Genomic DNA, 15,095 nt, shown 5'->3' with positions numbered 1-15,095 from the left:
AAGGAGATGACAGTGTGGGCTACTGAGTGGCAAAGACACTGGGTTTCCACCTTGACCAAAGTTGAGGTGGTTATAAAAGAAGGAAAAACACCTGACTCTGAAAGTCTCCATGACTATGTTTTCTTCTGATGTTATTTCCAGAGTTTTCTGTCAAATCTCTCTTTTCACTTGGTTAACTTCAATCATTATTATTTTACCTGAATTTTAAGAATGTGAAATTATTACCATTGTAAAAGTTACATGATGACCTGACTGGGCTGAGGCTGAGCTATGGAGGGTTCTGGGGGTGTGTCTGAGGGTACTTCTACCAGATAACTTACCAACACTGATTGATCATCACAGAGCCTTCTGTTCAGGGGCAGCTAAGAGGAGTGTTGGAACGTAGGAGCTAATGGAGAGGGAGGGGGAGGGGAATGGAAAGCTGATATGATGTTTGCCTCCTTAGCTCCCTCACTAGCCTGAGAGACTGGCCTAGAGACTTGATGACGGAAATGAGAGAGCTAGAAGCAGGAGGAGTTGTCAACCTCTGAGAATAGGCTGGCACGTCATAGCCCACGTACCCATTGCTAATGAATGGACTACATCAAAGGAAAGGCTCACAATGGTTAAAATTACTAGTGGGTTATTTTCTCACATAAAAAGTCCAGATAGACGGTTGCTGGTATTGGCTGAGCGGCTCAACAAGGCCTTCAAGGACATGGTCTCTATTTTAGCTTTTCACCCTAAATTTTGTAGCCTTTTGACACTCTGTTCTTGTGTTTATTGCCTAATGGTCACGAGATGGCTGTACAGCTCCAAATATGACATCAGTCTTCAAGGAGGGCAGAATGGGAGGAAGGGAAGAGGATGGGAAATCAAGCTTTAAGCTTTGTCAGCCTCTATAGTGAACGTAGTTAAGGATGACATGTGGCGGGCTAAATAATTTCTGGGACCGAGAGCAACATAAACATAGAAGATCCATTGTTCATAAGCCAGGAGAAAACGTGCCATTAAATACATTGATGCATGACATGTCCTTTCTTTTGTAACCTTTTTCTTATTATGATATATTTTATTTGCTATTTAATGTTGTTCTAAGTAAAAAAGAAATGAAATGTTAAAGCTTTCATGTGAATTTTATTGATAATCTTTAGCTGGCAAGTGCATTCTCTGAAATTATACAATTTGTATTTCATAACTCATCCATGCATATATATTTAACATAATATGTATTTGATTCCTACAAGAACAGTAGAAACATGGCCTAAAACTAACTCAATTGTTTTCAGTTCACTTCTTGATACATGAACATTCTACCAGTCAGTACGTGTTACCTTTAGTTACCAATGAGTAAAGAAGAAATAGGGTAGACCCTACCTTTTTCTTTCCTTTTATATGATTATTTTCAGCATAAGTAGATGGCTGATGCAGGGAAGTAACACTACTATTAAGAAATATCTGATAGTGTTTTTTGTTCATTTGTGTTTCTTCTTGTATTGGAAGTCAGTTCTGGTTCAAATGGAGAGATGATCTCTCAGGACTAGGTATATGGGTATAGGTACACGGTGTTAGGCACAATACGCCAATCTTATATTCACTTTTGCTTTCATTCATTGAACTCCTACACATCATGGGTCCACCTGAATTCCCTGTTCATGGGACAACATAAGCATTCTGTGCAAATGTGGCAGTATGGAGTAAGGGACACAGCATACATTTCCTCTGCTCATGTTATGCTCCATTTTCCAATCAAACTTGCTTTCATAACAAAAGTCCAAACACAATATTAAAAATTTCAAGATGGCACTAATAGAGCATGAAACCTACCATGGGACCTTTCCAAGTGCTTGAGCCCTGTCCGATTACACAGTTCGCATGTCCTTGAAGCCTGCCTTGGCAAGAGAGCCTTGGAAATGGGTGATGGATTAGCCAATATGTCCCCCACATGTCTGGGTGATAGTTTAACCCAAATTGGCCTGCCTCCAAGTGCAGATCATAGCAATCTTTGACGACATAACATGCTCAGGGCAGAAGAGAAGCCCACACACGGAAAGCATAGTCAGCAAAGCCATTATCAAGGTACCTTCATTAGAAAGTATAAGCTCCAGAATGCAGAAGACTGGTTTCTGTGTATTAATATCATGAGGGTTACCAGAGACTATAAAAGTTAGAAAGGCGTGGGTTAACTAAAAGCCCCCATCCAGGAAGCTTGAATGCAGGCATAACGTACTTTGACATCAAAATGATGCACCATCTCAGTTAGAAGGAGAGAAGAGAGAGGACTGTAGAATTCCCCGAGCTCTTGCTGACGTGCTTCACCATTCTTCATTTCCCTTCACTGCAAGCATGACTGCCAAATCTGGAAAGCCAGACTAGATTCAGGGATGGTCCACAGAAGTCACTAAATAATAATAGCAAACATGTACCCAGCATTTACCATCCGCAGACACTATTCTGAGTGTGTTACAACAAACGACTTAATTTCCATGTCAGTTCTATGAAGCAGGCTGCTACTACCACCACCATTTGGTAGAAGAGGACACTGAGGAATTCCCAAAGTCACAAAGCAAGGACTGAAGTGTCCAGTGTCCTTGCAGTTAACCTCTAATTCATCACTCCAGCACTCCACTGCCTCCAAAACCTGGCCCCAGTGCCGTTATGCTGGCCTATCTTCCATTCACCAAGATTTTCTTCTCTTCATAGTACTGGTCTCCTCTTCTGCTTCCTGTAACCAATATGCCCATCATGATACGCTTACGCTTATGTTTAATTCGGCAGGTTGATCCCCCTTTGGGCTTTTTAGGGCACATTTTCAGAATGAATTAGGTATCACTTAAAAGTTTGAATTATCTAGTTATTATAAATGCAACACATCAATCTAACCTCATATAACGTATTCTAATTCAGGTATTTCCCATCAGCCCATTTAACATAAGCTACAGGCCACTCACAATGAAAGATAGGTTGTGAGTAATGTTCTCCCCATATCTTCTGCATTATAAATATTAAACCATCCTGCTTCTGCTCATGGAAGGCTAGTTGGATGTTCCCTGGTCAATGAGGAGCCCAATTTTATAACAGTAATTCTTTCGTGTCTATGTTTCATAAAATCGGATACCCCATGGCATCATGTTTTTAATGAACTGAATCAAAATTATGTATTCACAACGTAGTTTATTTTACACAGTACTTTTTATTCTCTCCTTCTCATTAGTGGTGATGACTTTCCTCATTCTTCTTATTTGACAAACACAAACCCTTGCACTGTAGAGACTGGAAACTGAACAAGTGAACACAGAGCAGTGAGGTGCCTTGCAGCCCATCCACCATACACACACAGCCCCATGGCAGGGAAAAGCACAGATCAGTGCTTTTTTCCAAGAGGAAAAAATGAAGGAGTTGATGATGCCAGACCAGAAATGGGATTAAGTTCCTGAGTTAAATCATCTGTAATTACTAACTGGCCCTTCCCTAGAGAAGAAGGATTAGCAAAACATGCCTAGAGAAGAAAATAATTTTTTTTTCCTTAAATTGGGTCAAAAATTTGCTTACACTACACTGGGGTGGAGAGAGAAAATATATCTATGTTGTGTTTTTTTTTTTCTTTCTTCCTTCCTTCCTCCCTTTCTCTCTCTCTCTCTCTCTCTCTCTCTCTCTTCTTTCCTCTTTTTCTCCCTTCCTGTCTCCTTTTCTCCCTCTCTTTCTCTCTTTCTTTCCTTCTTCCCATCTTTCCTTCTCTCTTTTCCCAATGTGCTCTTCCTCAGTTTCTACTCCACTAGATGTGAATGCCAACACTTAGTGAGGTCCTACAACCCCGATCCAGTCATGATGACTCCCTCTAAGGGTATTTTCTCTCTCAGCTATGTGTCCAGTGGTTCACAATTCTTCCCCTTTTCCTGCTCTTCCCCATGATGATGGTTAGTTTGATGGGGGGAGAGGAACATTGAGAAGGAGCTTGGATCCTCAGACAGGTCCTTGTACTCTCCTCTGAATCTTCTAGTCTACAGCACATACTTCATCTACTTGGCCACTATCTTGTGGGATCTGTGGCTAATACTCTTGGCTAAAGCATGGGGAGTTTGTTTCTCTCCATGCAGCTGATGGACCTACAAAATCTAGTCGTTCTGTACAAAGCCTGGGCCCCTACCTTGGTCCTCACTAACTGGACTGTGGACATCTGCCTGTGAGTGCCTTTACATCTCTGTGCCTCAACCCTAGGGCCACGTTGCCCTCAATGGACAGCGAGTTTGCCAGCTAACCTCTCTATCCTTCGTCAGGGCTTGGGAACTTCTTGGAATCCTCTGTGGCCCACAACAGCCAAAGAAACCTATGAAGCCAAATTCAGTTCTTCCTCTGCCCAACCACACACCACAACCACTTTTGTTCTGGTTTGGCTTCCCCCATACTGGGAAAGTCTGGAAGTTGCTCTCCCAGAGTTCCAGATGGCAAGGAAAGAAACATCTGCTCTGACTTCAACCTACTTACCATGCTGGCCCCATTCCAAAGTGTGGCCTACTACAAACACTCATCTCCAGGCCTGCTTGCCTCCCCCTCCCTCTCACCCTCTCACAACTGCTCTGCTCCAACAAGAGAGGCAGTCTTCTTGCATTATCTACACAAGTCATGCTATCCCCACTACTTTGAGATTCACAGGTGACCAATCGCTGCTTTATTCCACCATCTCCTTCCCTGGGCAATAAGCCTCACAGTTCAGCCTTGAGGTCTCAGAGTCAAAAAACAATTTTAAAGGAGAAAATTAAAGAAAATTTAAGATTTTAAAAGCATCATCCCCTATTATATTGAGTTGGGTTTACATGTTGTTAATTGATAAAACTGTACTAGTTTTGTCCTCAAATACTAGTTTCTTTTTGTCAAAGCTCCAAGTTCCAGAAACCAAACATACCTGAACCAAGTGAAATCAACCAGTCATCCAGTAACTCTGAAATAACTATGGAATAACTATGAAGTACCCATGATGAACCCACTTACCATTATGCACACTGTCGAAATACTAAAGCAATAAAAAGGAAGATGACTTCCAGATATAGAAACCAGAAAGATGGTTATTGGTGACTCATTCATGAAAATAAAGAATATAAGAAGAACTTCTTTGACAGGGATAGGGCAAGAATTACGTGTATGATTTTAGACACAGCAAGTTCAAATTACCCTATGGGCAAATCAAACTCTGCCTTGAGACTTCTTAAAAGTACTTGAGGATTGTTAAGCTGGGAAGTAACACTGTAAGTTTGCACTTTTCAAAAAGTATCACTGCGTGATATCTATACTTCTAAAACAAGAACGCAGAAGATCCTGGTAAAGGAACCTCAATGGTGAAACTTCTGGTTCCGACGAGTAGGCTTAATTTTTAGAGTGGGTAAGAAGAGAAGGGACAGACTGAGAAGGAGAGAGGATGGAGGACAGTCCCCAGAGGAATATCAGCATTGTATAATGGACAAGGGAGAGGAGCTGGCAACAGAGACCAGAAGATCAGAAAATGTTGGGGCTCCCGGGTGGCTCAGTGGGTTAAGCCTCTGCCTTCAGCTCAGGTCATGATCTCAGGGTCCTGGGATCAAGCCCCAAATCAGGCTTTGTGCTCAGCAGGGAGCCTGCTTCCCCCCCCCCCACCCCTCTCTTGCCTGCCTCTCTGCCTACTTGTGATCTCTCTCTCTGTCAAGTAAATAAATAAAATCCTTTAAAAAAAAAAGTATCAGAAGATGTTGTATTACAAAAATCAAGGGAACAGAGAATTTTAAAGCCTAAGAATGGCCAGTCAAGTCAGATGCCCCTATGGGACGAAGATCAGGGCCTAGAAGTGTCCACCAAATTCAGCAATAAGGAGGTCTTCCGTGGAGTAGTAAAGGCCAAGGACAAACTGTAATAGGTTGAGCATAACCACGTAGTAAGGGAAGAAAGTTGATACAGATTGCAAAAAATTGTGGTTAACAAAGGCAAGAGCAATAAGAGAAACCCAAAAATGGAGAAATCAAGGATCTGGTTGTTCAATAAAGCAAAGAAAAGGGATATTGAGAGTATGAGGATGAGGTAACTGGAAGTAGGATATTGACATTTGTGAAGATGAAGAAGCCTTTACAGGTGTTAGAATGACTTTAGGACAGTGGCCTTGATGGGATTAAGATACATATTCATAGAACTGTTGGCATCAAGAAAGACTGAGGTGGGGTGGTTCAGAGAACACTGAGATCACTAAAGGAAAGGTTGGATTTAGATTTAAATAAATTTAGATTTAAATAAATAGAACATCTACAGAGCAATTCAGCATTTAAACAACCAACCAATTTATGAGGAGAAAGAGAGAGGACAGCGTCAAAAGTCTTGGGTGAATGTAGACAGTCAGCAGTGTTGGTAAACAGAAGGGTAGAAGGTGGCATAGCCAGATCTTGTCAGCTTCAAAAGGAAAAGGGATCATATTGAGTCTTTCCATAAATGAAGTGCTGTAATGCAATCAAGGGGACTCTAAGTAGTTCCATGTGACTGTAAACAGATCTGAGCCTCAGGAATTCTTATTACTGTAAAGAGATGCCAGACTGACAGCACTCCCATTGAACTTGACACAGAGCCTCAGAGCCAATCCACAGAGAAACTGTTCTCTTCCTTTAGAAAAGAGGCTGTTTGGAAGTTCTGTAATGAAAGTGGCGTAGAACCAACAGTGGAGAGGGCTGGAATCCAATGCTGTCCCACCCCGACTGTATGACCTTGGGAGTGTCACCTCCCCTTCCTGGACATCATTTTCCTCATCCATATTGATTTATTCATCTATAAATCACAACTCCCACTATCTGTTGAAGCCTCATGGCCGTAGGCACATCCGAGATGTTGAGGACAAAGCGTCAAGTAGGACACACCCCAAACCAAGGGCCTAACATTTGACAATTCTAATTCTCTCCAGCAAGCGCATGTGTTTTAAGTTAAAGTACTACAGGGTCAGGGTAGCAGTGTTAGAGCCGTGGATCTTTCGGGATCCAGTCAGAAACAGACACGGGTTGAGGTGGCAGCTCCTACTTGAGTCCTGAGGGAGTCCATGAAATGTCTACTAATAAACTTCCCAAAAACTGCTTCCATCACTTTAAGAGATCCAGATGGAATTATGCCCAACACATTTACAATTCTGCAGTAAAAATTAAGTGTTCTGCCCGACGGTTGCACATTCTAAAGTACACATGTGCGTGACTCTGCCTTAAAAAGGAGCAAAAGTATTATTATTGGACAATAAATATAATTTACTGCCACGAAGTCCCCAAGCAAACTGAAACCAAAGGGAAATTTTTTAAAAATATATTTTTTGAAGCCTCCTGAGTGGAGAAAACTGTGAGAGCCTGTCGGGAGCCGGTACAGGAGGCCTACTCTAAGAGCCGTAAGGGACTGAATATGATTGGCTGTTCATTTAGGTCCACTCTCGCGGGAGGTGCATGAGCACTGCATTGTGATTGGGTAACACTGCCTGTATAAAAACGCATGCGCCGAGGGTAAAGGGGGAGAAGAAAAAAGCGATTAAAGAAGAAGGTTCGCCGCTACGTGAGTCTCCGAGTCGTTCTTGCGGCCGAGAGCGACAAGTGGTGCTGAGACCCGGGAATCTCATCGTGAGAGACGCATGGAGTCAGCGACGATCAGGTAAAGAGTGCACCTATTTCTGTCTAGTGACAGGGAAAGTTCCTCAAGTCGAGGACGAGCGTAGAAAGCTTTCCGGGATGGGAAACGAGATGGCTGCAAAGTTCCTAGGATAAGGACGAGAGTAAAGCTTTCTGGTATGGGAAACGAGATGGCCACATATAAAATGCTGGGGCCGCTTTCTGATATCCTTACTCCTTTAAAAAATAAAACAGCTCATTTGTTTTTGAGAGAAGTGGGACAAACGGCTCCCTGGTTTTTGGAAAGGAGCAGAGGAGGGAAATCGCCCATAAGCCAAAAGGTGAGCAAGATGCAAAACGAGCTTGCAAAAAAGGAGGAAAAGCTAAAAAAGGCTATGGCGCAGCTCAAAATGCAGGGGGAAGTTATGGCGCAGCTGAAATTAAAAGCGGAAGAAGGAGCTATGGCGCAGTTACAAACAAAGACGGAAGTGGTAGATAACTTAGATCCTGTGCCCACGCGCCCAGCCCCAACAGCGCCACCTTACGAGGGGCCTCCTCCGTATAAACCTTGCTGCACCAAGGCCTGCTATTGTGCGAGCTGCACCGCACGAGTGGCTGCCATAGTAGCCTCTCAGGAGTTTGGGTGGGAACAGGATTCTCCTTCAGTCCTAAAATCCTCACTTACTCTAACTCCACCATTTTTGGCTATAATTATACCTACCAAGACCCGGCGCAAGGCGCGTCAGCTCACCTTCTAGATAGGTGGCTGCTCTGCAACGCTGCACAGGCATGTACAGGCTTGGAAAGCCTTCACTTTATTAATGGGTCTACATGGCGTAACTGTACGTACAACTATCACGTAGGCTCTCGATTTGAAACAAATGTTACTTGCAATTGCACCTCAGCTAAGCACGTAAGTTACTCACCAACGCCCGTCTGTGTTAGAGCTCCCTTTCTCTTCATAGTTTTTAATGCTTCTACTATTAACAAGTCATCTAGTCTCTCTTATGAGTCCCAGAATTGTCTGCTATCAGAATGTTGGAACGCCACGGTGGGAGACTCGGCAGTAATAGCCAAGATACCGACGTATATCCCGATGCCAGTACAGGTGAACCCCGACAACCTGCTGGTGCTGCTTCGACATACACGAGACTTTGGAATAACAGCAGCCATTATTGCAGCTATTGCAGCATCCGCCGCCACTGCTACTGCTGCCGTGGTAGCGTTGACAACCTCGGTACAGACAGCCACCACGTTCAACAATGTCACAGGAATGGTCGCTGAAGCATTGGCTACGCAAGAACAAATTAACGGACATTTGCATGCTGGGATCCTTATTGTAAATCAAAGGGTTGATTTTGTACAGGAACAACTTGATATCCTAGAGTCAATTGTGTCAATAGGATGCATACATAATATGGCTGGACTTTGTATCACCCCTATAGCTCATAACAACTTATCCTTAGCAGCTAACCTCTCTAGACAGTTAGGAAATATGCTTAATGGTACCTGAAACTGTCAATTTCAAAATTTAACTAGGCAATTACGAGCTCAAATTATATCCATATATTCTACCAAAGTAACTATTGCACCTGTTAGTGAGTGGAAAAAAAATGTTACAGCAATCTGTTTCGTTCCTCAAACAGTGGGCCGGACTTGGTGCCATGGCTGTTCTCTTAATCACAGCTAACATACTAATGTTACGTTGGGTGTGTGGCCGTGTCCGTCGCAATCAACGACAATAACACCTCATGGTTCAAGCCATGATGGCTCTTGAAGCTGGTACCTCCCCCCAGATATGGCTAAGTATGCTAGATCGGTAGTCAAAGACGGGTAAGACTGATCCCACACCATAGCAACCTAAGACAGGGGCTCTTCGACCAGGGAGAGTACCCGATGACGGGTAAGCATGTGTGCTGAGGATTGGCAACCTAAGACAGGCACGATCTCAGCCATTATAAATAAATAAAAAAGGGGGAGATGTCGGGAGCCGGTACAGGAGGCCTACTCTAAGAGCCGTAAGGGACTGAATATGATTGGCTGTTCATTTAGGTCCACTCTCGCGGGAGGTGCATGAGCACTGCATTTTGATTGGTTAACACTGCCTATATAAAAACGCATGCGCCGAGGGTAGAGGAGGAGAAGAAAAAAGCGATTAAAGAAGAAAGTTCGCCGCTACGTGAGTCTCCGAGTCGTTCTTGCGGGCTGAGAGCAACAAGTAGAGCCCTCAGCAGGGTGGAAAACTCTGGCATCAGAGCTTTGTTCAAATCCCACCTCGGCCACTTTGTCCGCATAGCCTTGGCTGTATTCCTCTGTACCTCATCTGTAAAGCTAAACCAGAAGCCTACCTTTTAGGGAGTTGAGAGGGTTTAGTGAGAAATGTTATTGTCTCATGTTAAGGTGACATAATTAAAAACACCTACAGGACTGATGTGTGGTGGAAGGAGCCTGAGACGTGGAGTCAGGCGCGCCAAGTTCAAACGCCATTTCTCAGCAACTGCAGGTGGTGATGCTGGGCAAATTATGTAACCTCAGTGCACTTCCATTTCCTCAACTGTAAAATGGATTATTTTGAGGATAAAATTACATTTTTATATGTGTGTGTATGTTAGTTATAATATATGTCTATTAGCTTGACCCCTTAGAAAAGTTTGATAAATGTTTGTCCTTTCTTTTCTTTGAAAGTCATTACATATTAAATAAAAATGTTATTTTTCCACTTCTGTGGTTCAGCATGCTTCACTTGCCCTAGATATAACTGAAGTATAAACCTCATTTAAAACACGTCAAAAAATAAAATAAAATAAAACAAAATAAAAACATGTCAGACACATAACAGATGTTAAGGGAAAAGAAGAGTTAAAAGCACTACAAAAATGTAAGATGTATTTTATTTTACATATCACTAACATATAATACATAATTAATATAGTTTTGGTATATTCTGCTGCTCCCATTCCTTGGCTACATTACATTTAGCCTGAACCATGGGGATAAAATAAATAGAACGTCTACAGAGCAATTCAGCATTCAAACAACCAACCAGTAAGAAATTCCCCTCTTCCCTTCTTCCACCCCAGGAGACCAGGGATTGGGGGGTGGGGCCGGCTAGCTCAGTCTCTGAGTACAGAGGTGATTTTCAATCTCCATTTACATCTAATTATCAAGTCACAGTCTGCAGGTTGACAACAAGGTCAGGAACCAATGAAATTAGTCCCATTAGAGACCTCAAACTCACCCCATGAAAAGGAAAGGGAGGCAAGAAAGCCTGTGGAGAATAACTTTGACTCTAGTAGGACCATTCATGGAAAGGTAAGGCAATGCTGGAAAAACTAGCTGTCTGCTATTCCCCAACCCCACCCTCTGCTTTACCAGATTGCATATGTGTGCAAATTGCCTCTTTGTAATTAGTAAGTACTGATGGAGGCCCCTTAAGTCCTGTGTTCCAAACATTGTTTCCCAAAAACATGATGAAATACTGCTTCTCAAGCTGGTCATTCTAAATCCCGACCCTGACCACACATTGGAATGACTCAGCAAGCTTTTAAAAGATACAGATGCAGGGTCCCCTCTCAGATCAGTTATTGTAGAATCAGGTATTGGGTGGGGGGTGAGAGGGCGGGCATCAGTGGCTTTGCACGGGTCCAAGGTCATTCTACTCTCTAACCAGTGTTTAAGAGCAGCAGAGACATCCACATTCTCTAGCACTTAGAAAACACCTTACCCTTTCCACCAGTCCCTGAGAAAGTGAAAATATGAAAGGGAGGGGGTCCTTTAACATGGGCTGGAGCAAACTGCCCCATCTCAGAATCTATCTCTCTGACAGGTACATTTCTGAGATAAGGAGGTCATATCCTCCTGTGGGATAATGTACACGCAGTAGAGTTTCCCTAGATTCTTCAGAATGACCCGCCGACTCTATGAAGAAAAAGCCAGCTTTGTACCTTAACCGCATCTTGCACTTCTCTGGCACGCCTGTGGCAATGACCCACAGGGCTGGGTCTCAGGTGGCTGCACCGGTCCCTGCCTCATGCTCCAGTCACCGCAGTTCTTTGACTGATTTCTTTTATTAATTTAATGCCTCTCTGAGAATCAACCCACAGACCCATTTTCCCCCAAATTGCTCACTCTCTCATCCTTCCTCCCAGAGTCTCCCCAGATGAGAAACACTGGAGATTTGTTTTGTTTTGTTTTTTCTTTTGTTGTTTGTTGTTGTTGTTTTGTTTTGTTTTTAATGCTCCTGTTAATCTTAGTCAATTCAGCACTCACGGGGCTGGGTGCTCGAATATGCTTGTCAATATGAGAAAACAGTAGGTGAAGAATTACGACACGACTCCCCTTTGATTGGACTCTGGTTCCCAGGAAACCCAGTTGGACAGAAACCCCAACGGAAAACAAGCAGTAATTGCCCCCCAGTTGTCCCGCCCTTTGCAGATAAATGCCTTGCGGAATCCATCTGGCCATTCCACGCGGGGCCGCCTAGTCAGAGCAGATGTTTGCCAGCCAGAGGTTTGCCTTTGCACTATGCATTTTAGAAATAAGTTTGCTGACCGCCGAGCCCACTCCTAGGTGAGTTGCTTTTCCGTTTGTCTCTGGAATTTCACTTCCGGCTTTGATATTTTAAGGTCTACTTCTTAGCAGGAAAGGAGGTTAAAACAAATTTTTTTCAACCCACTTTGAGATAGATAGTCCCAGAGTTTAACCTTTGAAAAGGGGTGAGGAAAAGTACAGGGGTACGTTTCTGAGAGTTTTCTATGGAGAGCTGAAGCCGTTTCCAGCAATTTCTTTTAAACAGCCATTCAAATGTTAAGGCCGCGATAGTCTTTCAATACTCATGATAAAACAAAGCTGGTTTTCACCAGGGTATGATGGATAAACCTGAGTTTATCAGTATTTCACATCTGAAAACTTTAAAAGAAAGAAAATTAATCTCTCCCTTATTCTGCCTCAATGTCTACCACCCTTTATGGTGGACTACCTCACCTTTCTGCCGCTGTGTCAGGTGAGGGTTAGGCATTTTGCTTCTCCTCCTTGACATTCTAGGTTGTGTCCAGAGGCACACATTTTGATCTCAGGCTTCGGATTGTAGTTCTATCCTTCAGGATGAATCACCATCCTGCGGACCCACCAGCCATGCTTCCAGCAAAGACTGACTTTCTCTCCTTTTGTTCTGATCCTAATTGGGAACAAGAAACTTATGCCAAGCTGAGCCAGGAAATAAATCATAAGATAGTATCTGCTTACTGAACACCACTGCTGCACCCGGAATTGCTGGAGAACATGTCCGCCATCCAATACAGAATGATGAAACTCGGGGACAGTATTGAACTATTTCCGGTTTTGACAGTATTGTTGGGGGACAATATCTGCCCAAACACTAACCCTCTGCCCTGACATCACTGCAACCTGCAGCCATTTCCACTTTGGTCATCTGACTCTTAGCTTAACCAAATTCTGTTTTGGAAACTGATGGCCATGGCAAGCACATCCTCACCAGCCTCTTGGCTACCTCGGGGGCCGCCACGCCTCCTGGGCCCTACTGGCATGTAGTGTGAGCTGAAAAGCCGTGTTCCATTCGGAAAACATTTTCACTTACCTGACATCGGGGACAAAAGGGATTTGGGAAGGCAGTTACTAAAAGTTGCTTTAGCCTTCTGGTACTTACCCTGACCCTTTCTTAAGTTAAAAAAAATAATTTAAACAACCCGCATTCCTGGATTGAGACTCCCGCTGATCAAAAAGGAGAGTCTGCAGGAAAGCCTGCAACCACTTTGAAGTTTGCGTCCCTGGGTCCTGGCTGCACTCAGCTGTTTCAGGGAGGACCACAAAGGCCCCCTGGCCGGCCCCCCCAGCTTGGAGCAGATGCACTGCTGAGCCAGATTTGGCTTCGAGCGCCTCACTTCCAAGGCCCTTAGGAGTTTATGAGGGTTACCCTGCTCCAACACTCTGTGCTCTGCCCCTTGACAGTGTTCAGATCCGTCAGGAAGTGAGAAACGTAGGTCGACCAGAGCACTGGAGTTTGCAAATGATTTTTTTAAAATACAGAGTTGATCAGGATGGAGCACTCCTCTGGAGTGAGGCTTCCCAAACTCAGTTGCAGGTGTCATTACCAACGAAGAAACCATGTACGTTTGAGCACGTCACTCAAACTTTCTGTACCTTGGTTCCCTCATCTGTAGGGTGGCAACTGTATTCTTTTCCTAGTACCAGAAATCAGGCAGCTTCAAACAACAGAAATCTATTACCTCAGGATTCTGGAGGCTGGAAGTCTGAAATCAAGGTGTCCACAGGGCGGTGCTCCCTCTGAGACCCTAGGTATGATCCCTCTCTGCTTCGGCTGGTAGCTGGCCATCTTTGGCATCTGTGGCTTGTAGTTACCTCATTTTAGTGCCTGCCTCTGGCACCACAGGGCTATTGTCAATCATCCTTCTTCTATGGCTGTTTGTCAGGTTCTAAATTTTCTCTTTGTAGAAGGACACCAATCATACTGGATTCGGGCCCACCATAATAAATTCACTTTAACTTAATTTCCTCTGTAAAGACCTTCTTTCCAAGTAAGGTCACATTCTGAGGTAGAGGGGTTGGAAACTTAACTTCCTGGTTGGGGGAATGGGGTGGGGGGACACAATTCACCCCTTAACAGTGACAATAATAGCACCTATCTAATAAGGGTCTCGTGACAGTTAAATTATTATATATATATATATGTATATATATATACATATATATATATAGTACTTAAAGCAATTGTGCCTGGCACAAAGCTTAGTATATGCAAAACATTCTTTAAAATAATAACTTGCTATTACTTGGATATGCCTTCTAGTTTGGAGGAAAGGAAGAAATCGAGTTACAGCCAGCCTTCAGGGGTTATCATCCGGCTGCACACGTTTCACCTAAAGCCAAGTGACAGTGAACTATTGCTACCAGTGAATTATTAGGAATCAATCAATAATCCTTTGTTTGTGAACATAATAGTGACCGTGAGAATGGATCATTATCAGGACAGTATCTCTCAGGTTTCTCAAAGTAGAATAGAATGTTAAAACCAGTGTGCTAGGAGAATCATAGCTCTTAACACAGGTCCTAGAAGCAGGTGCCCTGAGTTTGATTCCAGAGTCCATCATTTATTAGCTTTGTAACCTGAGGCAAAGTCCTTAATTTCTCTAAATCTGTTCCTCACCTCAAAGTGGAAATAAAACTGTGACTTATTATGGGAAATTCCTGATAATTCACGCCATGTTTTCAGCACAGTGACCGTCCTACTTTGAGGGCTCCATGGGCACAGCTATCATTATATTTTCTTTTTAATTTGTAAATAAACAACATATTTACAGGGCTCAAGGATCAAAAAATATAACAAAGTGTACCTTGAGAAGTCTTGATTTCCCTATCCATAACTTTTCATGAGATTTATGTTCTTACGTGTAAAGTACTTCGAATTTTACCCCCTCCTGCCCTAACCCATTCTCCTAGGCAGCCACCTTCATTAGTCTTCTGCGCATCCTTCCAGAATGTTTTAGTGCA

At 43.3% G+C, this 15,095-nt stretch overlaps 1 protein-coding gene and 1 long non-coding RNA gene across 2 annotated transcripts in view; one reads left to right on the top strand and one right to left on the bottom strand.

The window, feature by feature from the left end:
- LOC132028267 (uncharacterized) overlaps window positions 1-13,919 on the bottom strand; it is a 55,635-nt gene extending 41,716 nt beyond the window's left edge. Inside the window, exon 1 of the long non-coding RNA XR_009407387.1 lies at window positions 13,814-13,919. This is a non-coding gene — a long non-coding RNA (uncharacterized LOC132028267). The remainder of the gene's footprint in view (window positions 1-13,813) is intronic.
- C9 (complement C9) overlaps window positions 12,018-15,095 on the top strand; it is a 49,498-nt gene continuing 46,420 nt past the window's right edge. Inside the window, exon 1 of the mRNA XM_059417042.1 lies at window positions 12,018-12,137. Within this exon, the coding sequence (XP_059273025.1) occupies window positions 12,061-12,137 (77 nt within the window). The 5' untranslated portion in view covers window positions 12,018-12,060. The remainder of the gene's footprint in view (window positions 12,138-15,095) is intronic.

Source organism: Mustela nigripes, chromosome 12 (genome assembly GCF_022355385.1).
Source record: "Mustela nigripes isolate SB6536 chromosome 12, MUSNIG.SB6536, whole genome shotgun sequence".
NCBI classification, from domain to species: Eukaryota; Metazoa; Chordata; class Mammalia; order Carnivora; family Mustelidae; genus Mustela; species Mustela nigripes.
This window is presented reverse-complemented; position numbering and strand designations above follow the sequence as displayed.